Source organism: Danaus plexippus, chromosome 7 (genome assembly GCF_018135715.1).
Source record: "Danaus plexippus chromosome 7, MEX_DaPlex, whole genome shotgun sequence".
Taxonomy (NCBI): domain Eukaryota; kingdom Metazoa; phylum Arthropoda; class Insecta; order Lepidoptera; family Nymphalidae; genus Danaus; species Danaus plexippus.
In genome coordinates this window covers 1,416,400-1,430,366 of record NC_083541.1, presented here as the reverse complement: position 1 = coordinate 1,430,366, position 13,967 = coordinate 1,416,400, and the positions used below count along the sequence as shown (strand labels likewise).

General features: G+C 35.9%; 1 protein-coding gene and 7 non-coding genes across 8 annotated transcripts; 3 read left to right on the top strand and 5 right to left on the bottom strand.

Annotated features, from left to right (window-relative positions):
• Positions 1–362: 362 nt before the first annotated feature.
• On the bottom strand, positions 363–481 carry LOC133318808 (5S ribosomal RNA). Its single transcript, XR_009752554.1, has one exon. It is a non-coding gene; the product is annotated as a 5S ribosomal RNA (ribosomal RNA).
• A 1,056-nt stretch (positions 482–1,537) lies between these two features.
• LOC133318822 (U5 spliceosomal RNA) lies at positions 1,538–1,653 on the bottom strand. Its single transcript, XR_009752568.1, has one exon. It is a non-coding gene; the product is annotated as a U5 spliceosomal RNA (small nuclear RNA).
• A 596-nt stretch (positions 1,654–2,249) lies between these two features.
• On the top strand, positions 2,250–2,442 carry LOC133318806 (U2 spliceosomal RNA). The gene has a single exon (XR_009752552.1). It is a non-coding gene; the product is annotated as a U2 spliceosomal RNA (small nuclear RNA).
• Positions 2,443–2,960: 518 nt separating this feature from the next.
• Positions 2,961–3,079, bottom strand: LOC116776718 (5S ribosomal RNA). Its single transcript, XR_004353957.2, has one exon. It is a non-coding gene; the product is annotated as a 5S ribosomal RNA (ribosomal RNA).
• A 1,056-nt stretch (positions 3,080–4,135) lies between these two features.
• Positions 4,136–4,251, bottom strand: LOC133318821 (U5 spliceosomal RNA). The gene has a single exon (XR_009752567.1). It is a non-coding gene; the product is annotated as a U5 spliceosomal RNA (small nuclear RNA).
• Positions 4,252–4,253: 2 nt separating this feature from the next.
• LOC116770925 (inhibin beta chain) lies at positions 4,254–12,898 on the top strand. The gene is made up of 6 exons (XM_061521001.1): positions 4,254–4,365; positions 10,603–10,646; positions 10,874–10,922; positions 11,295–11,501; positions 11,702–12,075; positions 12,271–12,898. Exons 1-6 carry the CDS (start codon positions 4,254–4,256, stop codon positions 12,415–12,417), a joined length of 933 nt encoding a protein of 310 aa, XP_061376985.1. The 3' UTR covers positions 12,418–12,898.
• LOC133318805 (U2 spliceosomal RNA) lies at positions 4,848–5,040 on the top strand. The gene has a single exon (XR_009752551.1). It is a non-coding gene; the product is annotated as a U2 spliceosomal RNA (small nuclear RNA).
• Positions 5,563–5,681, bottom strand: LOC116771029 (5S ribosomal RNA). Its single transcript, XR_004353578.1, has one exon. It is a non-coding gene; the product is annotated as a 5S ribosomal RNA (ribosomal RNA).
• Positions 12,899–13,967: the final 1,069 nt, after the last annotated feature.

Genomic DNA, 13,967 nt, shown 5'->3' with positions numbered 1-13,967 from the left:
ACGAATTGATGGTTTAACGAAATTTTTCACAACTGATATTTGTACTAACTACTTAGTTGCCATTTCGACACATCGTTTAAATATCCGACGTCGTTCAATGCAGTCCGTCTGAGAGAATGCCTTAACAATTATTCTAACACGGATAGATATGTTCAATAGCCTTTTATACCCGTACAAGTAAATATACAAAAATATCGGAGGAGGTGAAACGGTAGCCAACTATAAGTGAGAATTAAGCTACGCCGTGAATGAAACAATGAGAAAAGTAGCAAATACTATGTCATGGGATTGTAGGAGGTGTGCATAATTGAGATTTTAAAAGAGATATAATGTATACATAAATATTGGTAGGAGGAACAAAAAGCCAACATCACGCGGTGTTCCCAGGCGGTCACCCATCCAAGTACTGACCGCGCCCGACGTTGCTTAACTTCGGTGATCGGACGAGAACCGGTGTATTCAACGTGGTATGGACGTTGGCAGACAGACACACAGAACTGTTCTCCCAGCTCTCCTCACATATGTCCTCTTCACATCCTCATCTACTACATAATGGAAAAAATATCAACAGAAACAAAAACATCGGCCGAGCAGTTAGTTAGTCGTGACGAAAGGGCTACCTTTGTGAGCTACCTTTCGATGATTTAATCACAGTAGAAATATTTATGTCAAAAATATAATTTTTGCTTTGGCTTTTTCTAAATTTTCTAAAAACCAAATCAACGTTCCTAATTCATCCTCTTTTCATAGTAAAAAAAAAAAAATGAAAATATTTCAAATTGTTTGGATGAATGACGATAATATCACAGAACATTTGAAATCTGTGCCTCAGGGCTCGGCCTAAAAGTTCGTGACATGGGACATTATTATGACAAATTATTGTCGAATATTTCATTGCATTCTAATCACAGAAAATAATCTTAAAGCAAAATTCATAAATATTTCACAATGCATTCTCTTTCAAGAATACATTTTTGTTAGACTTATGTTTGATTTAAATATCTGTCTATTCTTTTATGATTTTATTCCCGAAATTTTGCATGATTATGCACAATTTCCAATCACATTAGTATATATTCCAATCGTATATAAGTAGTTCCTTAAAAACAAAATCGTAATTATTTCGAATTGTTTCTCTTTATTTTATTTACGTTTTCAAAGCTATGGTTATTGTTTTTGTCATTTTCACTAGACCGTGTTAATATAAAACAAACAGCTAAGTGTGACTAATCAACTCTTTAGTTAAATTTGGAAGCTTCAGATTGTGAGGATTCCGTATGTGACTAATAATTGTTTTCTACATGTTTAGTAAGACATTGTTTTAGTTCGATACAATTGAAACTTTTTCGGATCCTAAAAAAGATAACTGGAACTATCCGGACAATCGTAATGATAAGTTTCAGGGTGTTAAAATGACATTCCTGATCTTGGAACGAGTTGAAACGAGTGACAGAGAAGATTCAGTAACACGACCTGTCTCGGAATTTGGTGCATCTCTAATGGGACCTTTGATTTTTGGAAGCGTCAGCGTTAATTAATCTCACCTACGTGAGACTTCAAAAAGTCGAGTCAGACTCATTTGAGTGTTCCCCTCCACGGAAATCTTTAGTAAAAGGCGAAAGATTTATACGTTCTGAAGGGAAACCAGAGTGACGATGGAGTGTTGGTCCTGTGACATCATCGGAAGGAAAAAATTAGGATCATCGCGATTCAGAAAAGGCCGTGTATTCATACAGAGACATCTAGCGCAGAACTATAGCGAATACGGTAAATGAAATTATCTCGACACTGGCAACACCTACGATAAAGCTCTTATTTGATATTATGATATTTAAATATTTCTACATAAATAATTATAACATCGGAGACTACCACCTTTTTTGATCCACTTTCTCAAATCAATTTACAAAAATGTGACTTAAGAATTAAACTTAAGTATTTGTGAAGGATAGATCGAAGACGAGTTAGTTGCGAGTATAAATTGAGCATTTTAGAATATAATTCACACCGTGTACTGAAATAGGCTCAGTGAATATTTCAAGCGAGCGTCAATTCTATGAGATATCTCCATCAGACAGCGAGACAACGAACGCGACCACTGCTAGTTCTGTGACACAGACTCTACATGTAGCGCGTCTCCGGTTCAAAGCTCCACTAGATGTCGCTGGCGAATCCCTTGCAACATTTACATCGCGGTGATGAGATTTCTTCTCTCCGAAGGAGGCTCCAACGTGTCTCCTTAGAGCGGCATCGCTTCTCGGCCTTTTGGCTAAGATCAAAGTGTAGTATCTGTTCTTTTCAGCTTAATATCTGAAAGTTCCCGCATGTCGGGACCAGTATATTAAACTGATTTTTGTAAACCGACGGGATGTTCGGGGCTCGCTCCACTCCCGTCACGGGTCGGCCCGGCATTGCAGTGCCGCAGGGATCGGCCCACATATACTTAATGTTGAACGGCAACAACAAACTATCAAATGTCGACAGTTTAGTGTGACTTCACCGTGTGTTTTATTTATTAAGGTAGTGTAATATATGTAAGATATGAAAGAATCCTTCTCGTGCAAACGATCGCATCTCAGCCATGAAAAATCTATGAGCACGAATTGATGGTTTAACGAAATTTTTCACAACTGATATTTGTACTAACTACTTAGTTGCCATTTCGACACATCGTTTAAATATCCGACGTCGTTCAATGCAGTCCGTCTGAGAGAATGCCTTAACAATTATTCTAACACGGATAGATATGTTCAATAGCCTTTTATACCCGTACAAGTAAATATACAAAAATATCGGAGGAGGTGAAACGGTAGCCAACTATAAGTGAGAATTAAGCTACGCCGTGAATGAAACAATGAGAAAAGTAGCAAATACTATGTCATGGGATTGTAGGAGGTGTGCATAATTGAGATTTTAAAAGAGATATAATGTATACATAAATATTGGTAGGAGGAACAAAAAGCCAACATCACGCGGTGTTCCCAGGCGGTCACCCATCCAAGTACTGACCGCGCCCGACGTTGCTTAACTTCGGTGATCGGACGAGAACCGGTGTATTCAACGTGGTATGGACGTTGGCAGACAGACACACAGAACTGTTCTCCCAGCTCTCCTCACATATGTCCTCTTCACATCCTCATCTACTACATAATGGAAAAAATATCAACAGAAACAAAAACATCGGCCGAGCAGTTAGTTAGTCGTGACGAAAGGGCTACCTTTGTGAGCTACCTTTCGATGATTTAATCACAGTAGAAATATTTATGTCAAAAATATAATTTTTGCTTTGGCTTTTTCTAAATTTTCTAAAAACCAAATCAACGTTCCTAATTCATCCTCTTTTCATAGTAAAAAAAAAAAAATGAAAATATTTCAAATTGTTTGGATGAATGACGATAATATCACAGAACATTTGAAATCTGTGCCTCAGGGCTCGGCCTAAAAGTTCGTGACATGGGACATTATTATGACAAATTATTGTCGAATATTTCATTGCATTCTAATCACAGAAAATAATCTTAAAGCAAAATTCATAAATATTTCACAATGCATTCTCTTTCAAGAATACATTTTTGTTAGACTTATGTTTGATTTAAATATCTGTCTATTCTTTTATGATTTTATTCCCGAAATTTTGCATGATTATGCACAATTTCCAATCACATTAGTATATATTCCAATCGTATATAAGTAGTTCCTTAAAAACAAAATCGTAATTATTTCGAATTGTTTCTCTTTATTTTATTTACGTTTTCAAAGCTATGGTTATTGTTTTTGTCATTTTCACTAGACCGTGTTAATATAAAACAAACAGCTAAGTGTGACTAATCAACTCTTTAGTTAAATTTGGAAGCTTCAGATTGTGAGGATTCCGTATGTGACTAATAATTGTTTTCTACATGTTTAGTAAGACATTGTTTTAGTTCGATACAATTGAAACTTTTTCGGATCCTAAAAAAGATAACTGGAACTATCCGGACAATCGTAATGATAAGTTTCAGGGTGTTAAAATGACATTCCTGATCTTGGAACGAGTTGAAACGAGTGACAGAGAAGATTCAGTAACACGACCTGTCTCGGAATTTGGTGCATCTCTAATGGGACCTTTGATTTTTGGAAGCGTCAGCGTTAATTAATCTCACCTACGTGAGACTTCAAAAAGTCGAGTCAGACTCATTTGAGTGTTCCCCTCCACGGAAATCTTTAGTAAAAGGCGAAAGATTTATACGTTCTGAAGGGAAACCAGAGTGACGATGGAGTGTTGGTCCTGTGACATCATCGGAAGGAAAAAATTAGGATCATCGCGATTCAGAAAAGGCCGTGTATTCATACAGAGACATCTAGCGCAGAACTATAGCGAATACGGTAAATGAAATTATCTCGACACTGGCAACACCTACGATAAAGCTCTTATTTGATATTATGATATTTAAATATTTCTACATAAATAATTATAACATCGGAGACTACCACCTTTTTTGATCCACTTTCTCAAATCAATTTACAAAAATGTGACTTAAGAATTAAACTTAAGTATTTGTGAAGGATAGATCGAACACGAGTTAGTTGCGAGTATAAATTGAGCATTTTAGAATATAATTCACACCGTGTACTGAAATAGGCTCAGTGAATATTTCAAGCGAGCGTCAATTCTATGAGATATCTCCATCAGACAGCGAGACAACGAACGCGACCACTGCTAGTTCTGTGACACAGACTCTACATGTAGCGCGTCTCCGGTTCAAAGCTCCACTAGATGTCGCTGGCGAATCCCTTGCAACATTTACATCGCGGTGATGAGATTTCTTCTCTCCGAAGGAGGCTCCAACGTGTCTCCTTAGAGCGGCATCGCTTCTCGGCCTTTTGGCTAAGATCAAAGTGTAGTATCTGTTCTTTTCAGCTTAATATCTGAAAGTTCCCGCATGTCGGGACCAGTATATTAAACTGATTTTTGTAAACCGACGGGATGTTCGGGGCTCGCTCCACTCCCGTCACGGGTCGGCCCGGCATTGCAGTGCCGCAGGGATCGGCCCACATATACTTAATGTTGAACGACAACAACAAACTATCAAATGTCGACAGTTTAGTGTGAATTCACCGTGTGTTTTATTTATTAAGGTAGTGTAATATATGTAAGATATGTATGAAAGAATCCTTCTCGTGCAAACGATCGCATCTCAGCCATGAAAAATCTATGAGCACGAATTGATGGTTTAACGAAATTTTTCACAACTGATATTTGTACTAACTACTTAGTTGCCATTTCGACACATCGTTTAAATATCCGACGTCGTTCAATGCAGTCCGTCTGAGAGAATGCCTTAACAATTATTCTAACACGGATAGATATGTTCAATAGCCTTTTATACCCGTACAAGTAAATATACAAAAATATCGGAGGAGGTGAAACGGTAGCCAACTATAAGTGAGAATTAAGCTACGCCGTGAATGAAACAATGAGAAAAGTAGCAAATACTATGTCATGGGATTGTAGGAGGTGTGCATAATTGAGATTTTAAAAGAGATATAATGTATACATAAATATTGGTAGGAGGAACAAAAAGCCAACATCACGCGGTGTTCCCAGGCGGTCACCCATCCAAGTACTGACCGCGCCCGACGTTGCTTAACTTCGGTGATCGGACGAGAACCGGTGTATTCAACGTGGTATGGACGTTGGCAGACAGACACACAGAACTGTTCTCCCAGCTCTCCTCACATATGTCCTCTTCACATCCTCATCTACTACATAATGGAAAAAATATCAACAGAAACAAAAACATCGGCCGAGCAGTTAGTTAGTCGTGACGAAAGGGCTACCTTTGTGAGCTACCTTTCGATGATTTAATCACAGTAGAAATATTTATGTCAAAAATATAATTTTTGCTTTGGCTTTTTCTAAATTTTCTAAAAACCAAATCAACGTTCCTAATTCATCCTCTTTTCATAGTAAAAAAAAAAAAATGAAAATATTTCAAATTGTTTGGATGAATGACGATAATATCACAGAACATTTGAAATCTGTGCCTCAGGGCTCGGCCTAAAAGTTCGTGACATGGGACATTATTATGACAAATTATTGTCGAATATTTCATTGCATTCTAATCACAGAAAATAATCTTAAAGCAAAATTCATAAATATTTCACAATGCATTCTCTTTCAAGAATACATTTTTGTTAGACTTATGTTTGATTTAAATATCTGTCTATTCTTTTATGATTTTATTCCCGAAATTTTGCATGATTATGCACAATTTCCTATTACATTAAGATTTATTTGACAAAAAAGTAAAAAATAAAGTTTGCAAAATATTTTTATTTTTTTATAAATTCAGCTTTTCTAACTGTTCTTTTGATAATTATTCCCATGGTCCCCAATGTCTCAGCCTACATATTCTCCTTAATATAAGTTAGTAAACTCCTCTTGTTACGGCTATGTATGTGCTATTTACCTTCAACTGGGTGTCTGCCAGATATTAATGGTGACCACAGATTCACTTTTACAATTTGTTGCAATTTAAAATCTCGTTACGTGAATTGCATTTAAGGCGCTCTTGAAAAATTGCCTTCAATAAATATATTCACTTGTTTAAAACTTAATTTGAGAACCTTTTATCGTGATACTAAAATAAATAATATATAATTTGTTTCAACAATCGTCGTAGCATACCCGTAACTGTTCGTAGCATCTCGTAGCTTTATGTTATTTACTTATAGACTGGATTGTTACGTTTTAATAATATTGGCACTATTTGATTTTCAAATTGAGTCTTAATCAAGATCTTTCGCTGATTATTAATAAGTTAACATTAAAAATTCATTTTAATATTTTTAACTTAAATTATTTAAGATACGTTTTAAACTATAATATTTTTATTTATTAAAAGTATGAAGATATATATATGTATATAATAATTTTCTCAGTACTTTCAAATCATATATATTTATACTAAGACTTGTGTAGTCAGCGATCCATACTTGGCAAGGGAATGACAATAAAAATACGAGCTAATATAAGTTGCTAGTATGAATCAGCGGGCATATAAAGAGGGTTTCTCCAACGAAGCCAGTCACTCACCAGACAGCGTCCGAGGAGGTCGCATGGCCGCCATAAGGAAAAACTTTTTACGCGACTCCACCGACCGCAATTTTCCTACGTAAAGGTAAGTTCATATAACTTACAACTAAACATTTTTATACAATTTATAACATGGAACGAGTGGTCTCCAATTAATGCTAGTTACATACATTACATCGTTACACGTGACTCGAGCACATTTGACGTTTGATAACGACAATCGAAGCAAGAGAATGCAATTAAAAAAAATATATTGACATGTGTACATCCGGTGTTCATCTCCGCATTATGATGAACTGCAGTATTATAGCGGAGGATATTAATATACATAACAATTAAGACGTAATCTTAAAAATATATGCCTAGAAATGAGGTTTGTCATCCATACGTCAAGTAATATTAAATTTTTTTTTTTTTTTTATTGATTAATATAGAACCTAAATGATAATTTTTTACGTTAAATATTTTTAGATTTTTCTGATAATTAAAAGCGACTCTCGTGAATCAAATCGAAGTGACGTTTCAAATGGTCTTAAAAATACAAACAATTTGCCTTATTTAGAATTATATTAGTATGTATGTATGTGGATAATACATATAGTGTTATATGAGGGATTTGGAGAAAATGTTAAAAACATATATACGTATATTGAATACTTTATTCCAAATCTTTATATACTTATAATAATCTGTCGTTACGATTTATTAATATAGAGTGAAACTAAGAAATACATTTTTATTTTTAATATCTTCAACGTGCCTTTTCACATTGCTTAACCCAAGTTTGCAACGTAATAAGATACGAACCGTTACCCGTTTATCGTACAATAACCAGAACTTATACAACGATACATTAAACTGTCGACAGTTAAAGATGATTATAGTAAGCGCACTGGTTTCGTTATCAAAGAAAATTCCAACTCCAAAATTCCAATTCCAAAGTCCAACGTTAAATTATTAATTTCATACATCTTGTTATTATCCCAGGCCCTGCCACTTTAACCTTTACGCTGAACTATTAGTTAGGATTTTTAAGATAGAAAACACGATTACAATAGGTGTTGAAATGAGCTCCTAGCATCAATTACTTTCACACAATGAAAACCAGGGCCAGCATCAATCATTAATTAGATAAGAATACAACGCGCGAAGGTCAAATACACGAAGGTTAAAGACCTTTACCAAATTAATTTGTAAAATATTACAGTGAACAACGCTGTTATAATGATGTCGGTCAAATAATTTATTACATATACTACGTTCCTGAAATATAGTTGATTATTAAAATCTATTAACGACAATCGACATCTCTCCGAAGATGAAGGATGCGAAGCGTTACGAATATTTTTTTCGTATGTTATTAAGAATAACCAATGAGTAACTGCAGTACAATTTTTAATCATTCTTCTCGATAAACATCGTTAACGTATTTTAAATAACAATCGAATAAAATATCTTTATTTTCTGTAGATATCGAAATCGTATTACACAGGTCCCGTGTTATGTAACATCGACAAAAAAAATCAACTGATTACAATAGTATAGAAAATATAAAATATAAATAAAAACAGTAATATTCGTCCGATAATGCAATTAAGAGCGACCAATATTAAGATAAAAAGTTCGCGTGTAAATGCCTACGTATTAAAATAAAAAACTATTGAACATGAATATAATTAAGGAAGTTAGATAATATACGTCACCGACACTGAATTGTAATGCCTTCCAACGATCACGCAACATTCGCCTTCCAGGTCACAACTTAGGAACGTGGCCACTATAATAACGAGGAAAAGAAATTATTAATATGTTATATGTTTTTTAATATTTAATTAATTAGTTTAATTATGTTTTCCGCAACCGTAGCCGAGATTCTTTTTTTTATAAAATAACTAGCTGTTGTCCCCGGCTTTGCCTGCATATGAAATTCCTTTTAATATAGCTGTGATCATCATCAGAAGGTTTTCAATTTCCCGAAGAAACCTCAATCAGATTCAGGCTTATGACGGGGACTGTACTGTAACTGAAGGAGTATAAACGTAACAGACATTTAGTAGAATCGAGAACCTCCCCATTATCAGTCGATTATAAAGCAGCCTTAGTCAATCTTTATAATATAATCTGTTAGATTAGCTAGAACAAAAAGATAGACATAGAAAAATTAATACTTGCCGTATGTCGTTTTCGTAAACATTATTATAAAGCTGCTAATTTTAAATTTAAAAGGAATAATTTAATAATTTTTATAGATGAATATTTGTAAAATAAAATTGGCTGAACATAGTTTTAATGTATTAGTCACTAAAAGAATTTTCTAGAACGACTTAGTGACGTCTCTCTATATATTACGAGTGATTTTATTTCACACATAGCTTCATGAGTCCTCAATACGCGGCCCCGACAAACCAGCAACTTAACATCGCTTAACATAATTTGATATATTTTAAGATATTTTCTTTAGTGTATATTAATAATTTTATAAAATTATATTTTTTTCTATACTGCCAATATAAAGAACATAATGTTCGTGTAATTTTAATATTTATACGAAATATATCAAAGAACTAGATCCATACTTATTTGAACTAATGTTTAAATCATGTGCTATTCGTCTGATCTCTCATCCTGAATTTATTAAACACAGATTTTTCTATTTGTCAAACAAGGCTAGTCCCAATTCCTAATGTAGAAAAACTGTATCTATATAAATATTTGTATGGTAAATTATAACATATATATATTAAACTATCAACAGTATATATATATCTATATATATATATATATATATATATATATATATATATATACACATATATATATATACTTTTGATAATTTTTATAACTGATTTTTTTTTGTAGGTCGCTTATGCTCTATATATACATACAGATACTTATTTTTAATTTATGAACATTTTTCTTAATTCTTTTCTTTATCATGTAAACCTATGCATTTTTCATATTAACGCCTAAAAAAAAAGCAAACACAAATTACTTGAAGTACATATGAAATAGTTAGAAATAGAATAGAATTGTAGTCTTCACTTTTTCACAGTTTGTGTAAGCAAAAAATCTTATATTTAGGCGGACAAATAAATGTAAGAATTGACATTGATTAAAAGGTTACGTAGGAACATGATAAGGTTATATAATATTAGATTCATTTTGAACATTTAACGTAATAACATAAAAATTAAGACTATCAAGAATTTGTTTGTAAGGGCATTTAAATAGCGGAAATGGCGCCTGTGACCATGCACATGCACGCAACTGCATTCCGAATTAGAGTAACTTTATAGTTTATGTTCCCCGATTAATAAGTTATAGGCCAGTGTTAAAAGGTCCTAAGACAGAAAGCTCCGTCTTCGATTCTGAAACCATCTAGAAATGGCTTTAATCAATAACGTGTTGCATAACACTGCATAGGCGACACGTTCAATATGCCACAGTGAATTATTTACCCCATAGACCATGGCTAAAATTAACTAAGCCATGAACTCTGTATGATTTACAATGATTTGAACCAGTGTGGTCGTGTGCAACGAGGACCGCGGTGGCCTATAATACACTGGTTGGACTACATGTACAATTAAGAATCTTTTAAATCATTTCGTCCCATATAGTATATGTAATATTTTATTCCACGTATGTTGAGATATAGAAAAATAAATGATTAGTTTCTAAGAATAATACTTTCTGAAATATATGAATTAGTAGCAATTTACAAACTACGTCTTGGCGTATTTAAAACTAATAAAAAAAATATCTTCATTTTAATTATTATTATCTTTGTTTCAGAACGAGTTATGGGACAGCTTCATATGCGGTTCTCACCGTTGGAAATTGCGTAGTCCAAAATTTATTACTATTTATTATTTTAGTCTGTGCTCGTGACATCGTTATATTTGTATTGATAGATTCGGTATAAAGTGTACACCTCAGTAGGCATTTGGTATACGAAGTCTGTGTACAGCTGGTAGCGCGAACCTGAATCGTCCTGTATGAGTGTTGGTTTGACGTTCATACATCACGACCGGGCCAGTGTAGCCTACAGCCATGGGCACCAAACGGCTGCACCAGACCGCACTCACCCCCGATAATGATGAAGCGAGCACAGATTCCAGTCATTTCGCCTTTCGTAATAAAAATGTGTAGGTTATAGGTCCATCCTAATAGTCTTATAATGCTTAGTCTCAATTTGCAAGTCATCTTTTACCAGGTGAGACGCTAAATGGCCAGCGTCTAATAGAGTTCAGACTCGGTCAAGAGGCGGAGTCCGAGCAGGGCCTGTCGGTAGCCGCGGCCGAGCTGATGGTCCGGGCGGAGGCCACTCCGAGAGCACGCAAACTACGATACACGCTGTGGGCCTTCACAGTACACGGGAACTCCAGTGTTGGGGAACTGGCTGGTGAAGCTGAGATCGGCGGTACGTAGAGGCAGAATTGTAAATTATAAAACCTGTATCGCTGCCAATTATGTCGGAGAATGCAGTTGGAACTTTATGGAAATATCGTGATTATCTCACTCCAACGATATGCTAATGTAAACTTTTAGGGTGCCGGGTTTGACTCATTTCTATTTATATAGATATTATCGGGACCCAAAAACATAACGCTACGTTACTAGGTGGAAGAACTGGCTCGGGTCGAGGATGGCAGCGCGTGGACGTGACCCCAGCGGCCAGGCGCTGGGCGGCGGCCGGCGCTACGACGCCACTGCGCCTTTTAGTGGATTGCAGCGGGTGTGCGGGGCGCGTGCGGCTGAGGCTCGGCGGGGCCGCGGCGGCCCGGCCTCTCCTCCGACTCCGTGTTGCCGCACGCTCTCCGCGCCGCCGCCGAGCGCTCGACTGCGACGCCGCCGCTCACGGCCGCTGCTGCCGACAGACGTACTACGTGAGCTTTCGCGCTCTCGGCTGGGACGACTGGATCGTGGCACCTGAAGGCTACTACGCCAATTACTGCCGCGGAGCGTGCGAGCCCTACCTCAACTATCATTCTCAGGTCTAACTACAGACATATTCTCATCAGAAGCCCTATAATAAGAAATGAAACATCATATTCTCATAACGTCTCAAATTATTTCCAAGCAGCTCTCATTGACCTTATTTTTTGCGCCAGTACGGCATGGTTCGAAACTTGATTGAGAACTATAATGGTAACATCAATTATGTTGTCCACGCCGTGGGTGGTGTGTAGGTGGTGGAGGCGGCCCGTCTTCAGCGAGCCGCGTGCTGCGCTCCCGTGCGGTTCTCAGCGCTGTCTCTGATCTACTTCGGCGCCGACTCGAACATCATCAAACGCGACCTGCCGGAGATGGTGGTCGAGGAATGCGACTGCCCCTAGCGGCCCTGTACATAGCCTAGCCGCGTCGCCCCGCCTCTCCCCGCCGCCCATGCGGTACGCTTTCGCCGAATCAGATTTAATCCGAATCGATTATAAATAATATTCTCGACTTGTGTAATATTTTGTTCCTCGCGTTCGAAAGACTATATCCTAAATCTGTCCTGCGTTCGGTGCGCGGTTCGATTGCGGCGCGACCTTAGACTTTTACTCGCCGGGTGCGGAACCTATCCCGTGATATCAGAGTTCCGTATTAGGTAGACCCGTCAGATACCGCGAGACCTTCTCAGAGCTCGTGGGGGTTCCGCAGGGCGAGCGCCGCACCGCAGCCGGACCCGCGGCTCCTTCGCAGGCGGCCTAAATAATTTACTACGCCGTTTTCTTTCACCCCGTTTGGTGTTCGCTTGTAATTATTGTAAACTGTATTATAATAATTATTATAATTATAATAATAAATAATAAATCAACTTTTTCATAATTATTACTACTTCTTTCATTGTTTCCTCGACCTGTTATTATATCATGTTCATAAACATATATATAAATAAAACATATTCTAATGTATTAGTAAATAAATAATTTTATATATAAGAAAATTTCATTTTTCATTTTAAACCTCTTGCATGAACGTTTTGAAATCAAATAGGTGTTAAGAACAATTAATGAAATTGTCAAAAATTTCATTTACCCGAACTTATTTAAAGTATAATTTTAAAACCAAACTATTTTCCACCAATTAATGAAATCACAACACAGACATAAAAACATTTTACATTAATAAAAAAAAAATACTAGTTTTCTATGATAATAAGGTTAGGTTAGGTTGTTTTAAATATGGCCTTCATGCGTGCAAAGACGTGCACAGTATATTCTGCCAGTGTCGTGTAGACAATTAGCTAACATTACATACCTATCTTTATTACAAATGTCAGAAACAAAACATTTTGACATAAGGCTACATAAAACAAAATACACATATTTAATCTACAAATAGTTTCCGATTTAAATTATTTATTAACATTAGATAATTTAAAGATTATTTTTTTTTGTATTCTAAAGTTAGTTGTACTTACCCTAACTCTCAAAAATAAATGTTGATTCACGGGCTATGTCTTGGTTTTTGGTAGACTAATTTGTATTATTCGCTCTGTACAGTTATTAATAGAAACGAGTATAAGATAACTATATGAACTACCATAAAAATACTATCTCAGATTGAACGCCATGTTTTTGTGGTTGCAACTACGAATCCCGGCTGTCGCTTTGAAGTTTTGTGTTTGTATTTTAATTTCAGTGTTATCCCAAGATTACATTAATATTAAGGTATTGTCTATTAATCACTTGAGGCATGAAAGGGGGGGAGGGGTTTGATGAAGTCACGAAAAAAGACAAAGTGGAGGGGGGAGTTTAGAAGGATATCATAAATTACAGAGATTATAATAATATGAACTTGAAAACTTGACTTTACAGAAACTTACCAAGAAAAACTACATATGTGTGCTAAATTTAAATTTTATAAAGACCTTTTATATATTTTCTTACGCTTGAAAAAA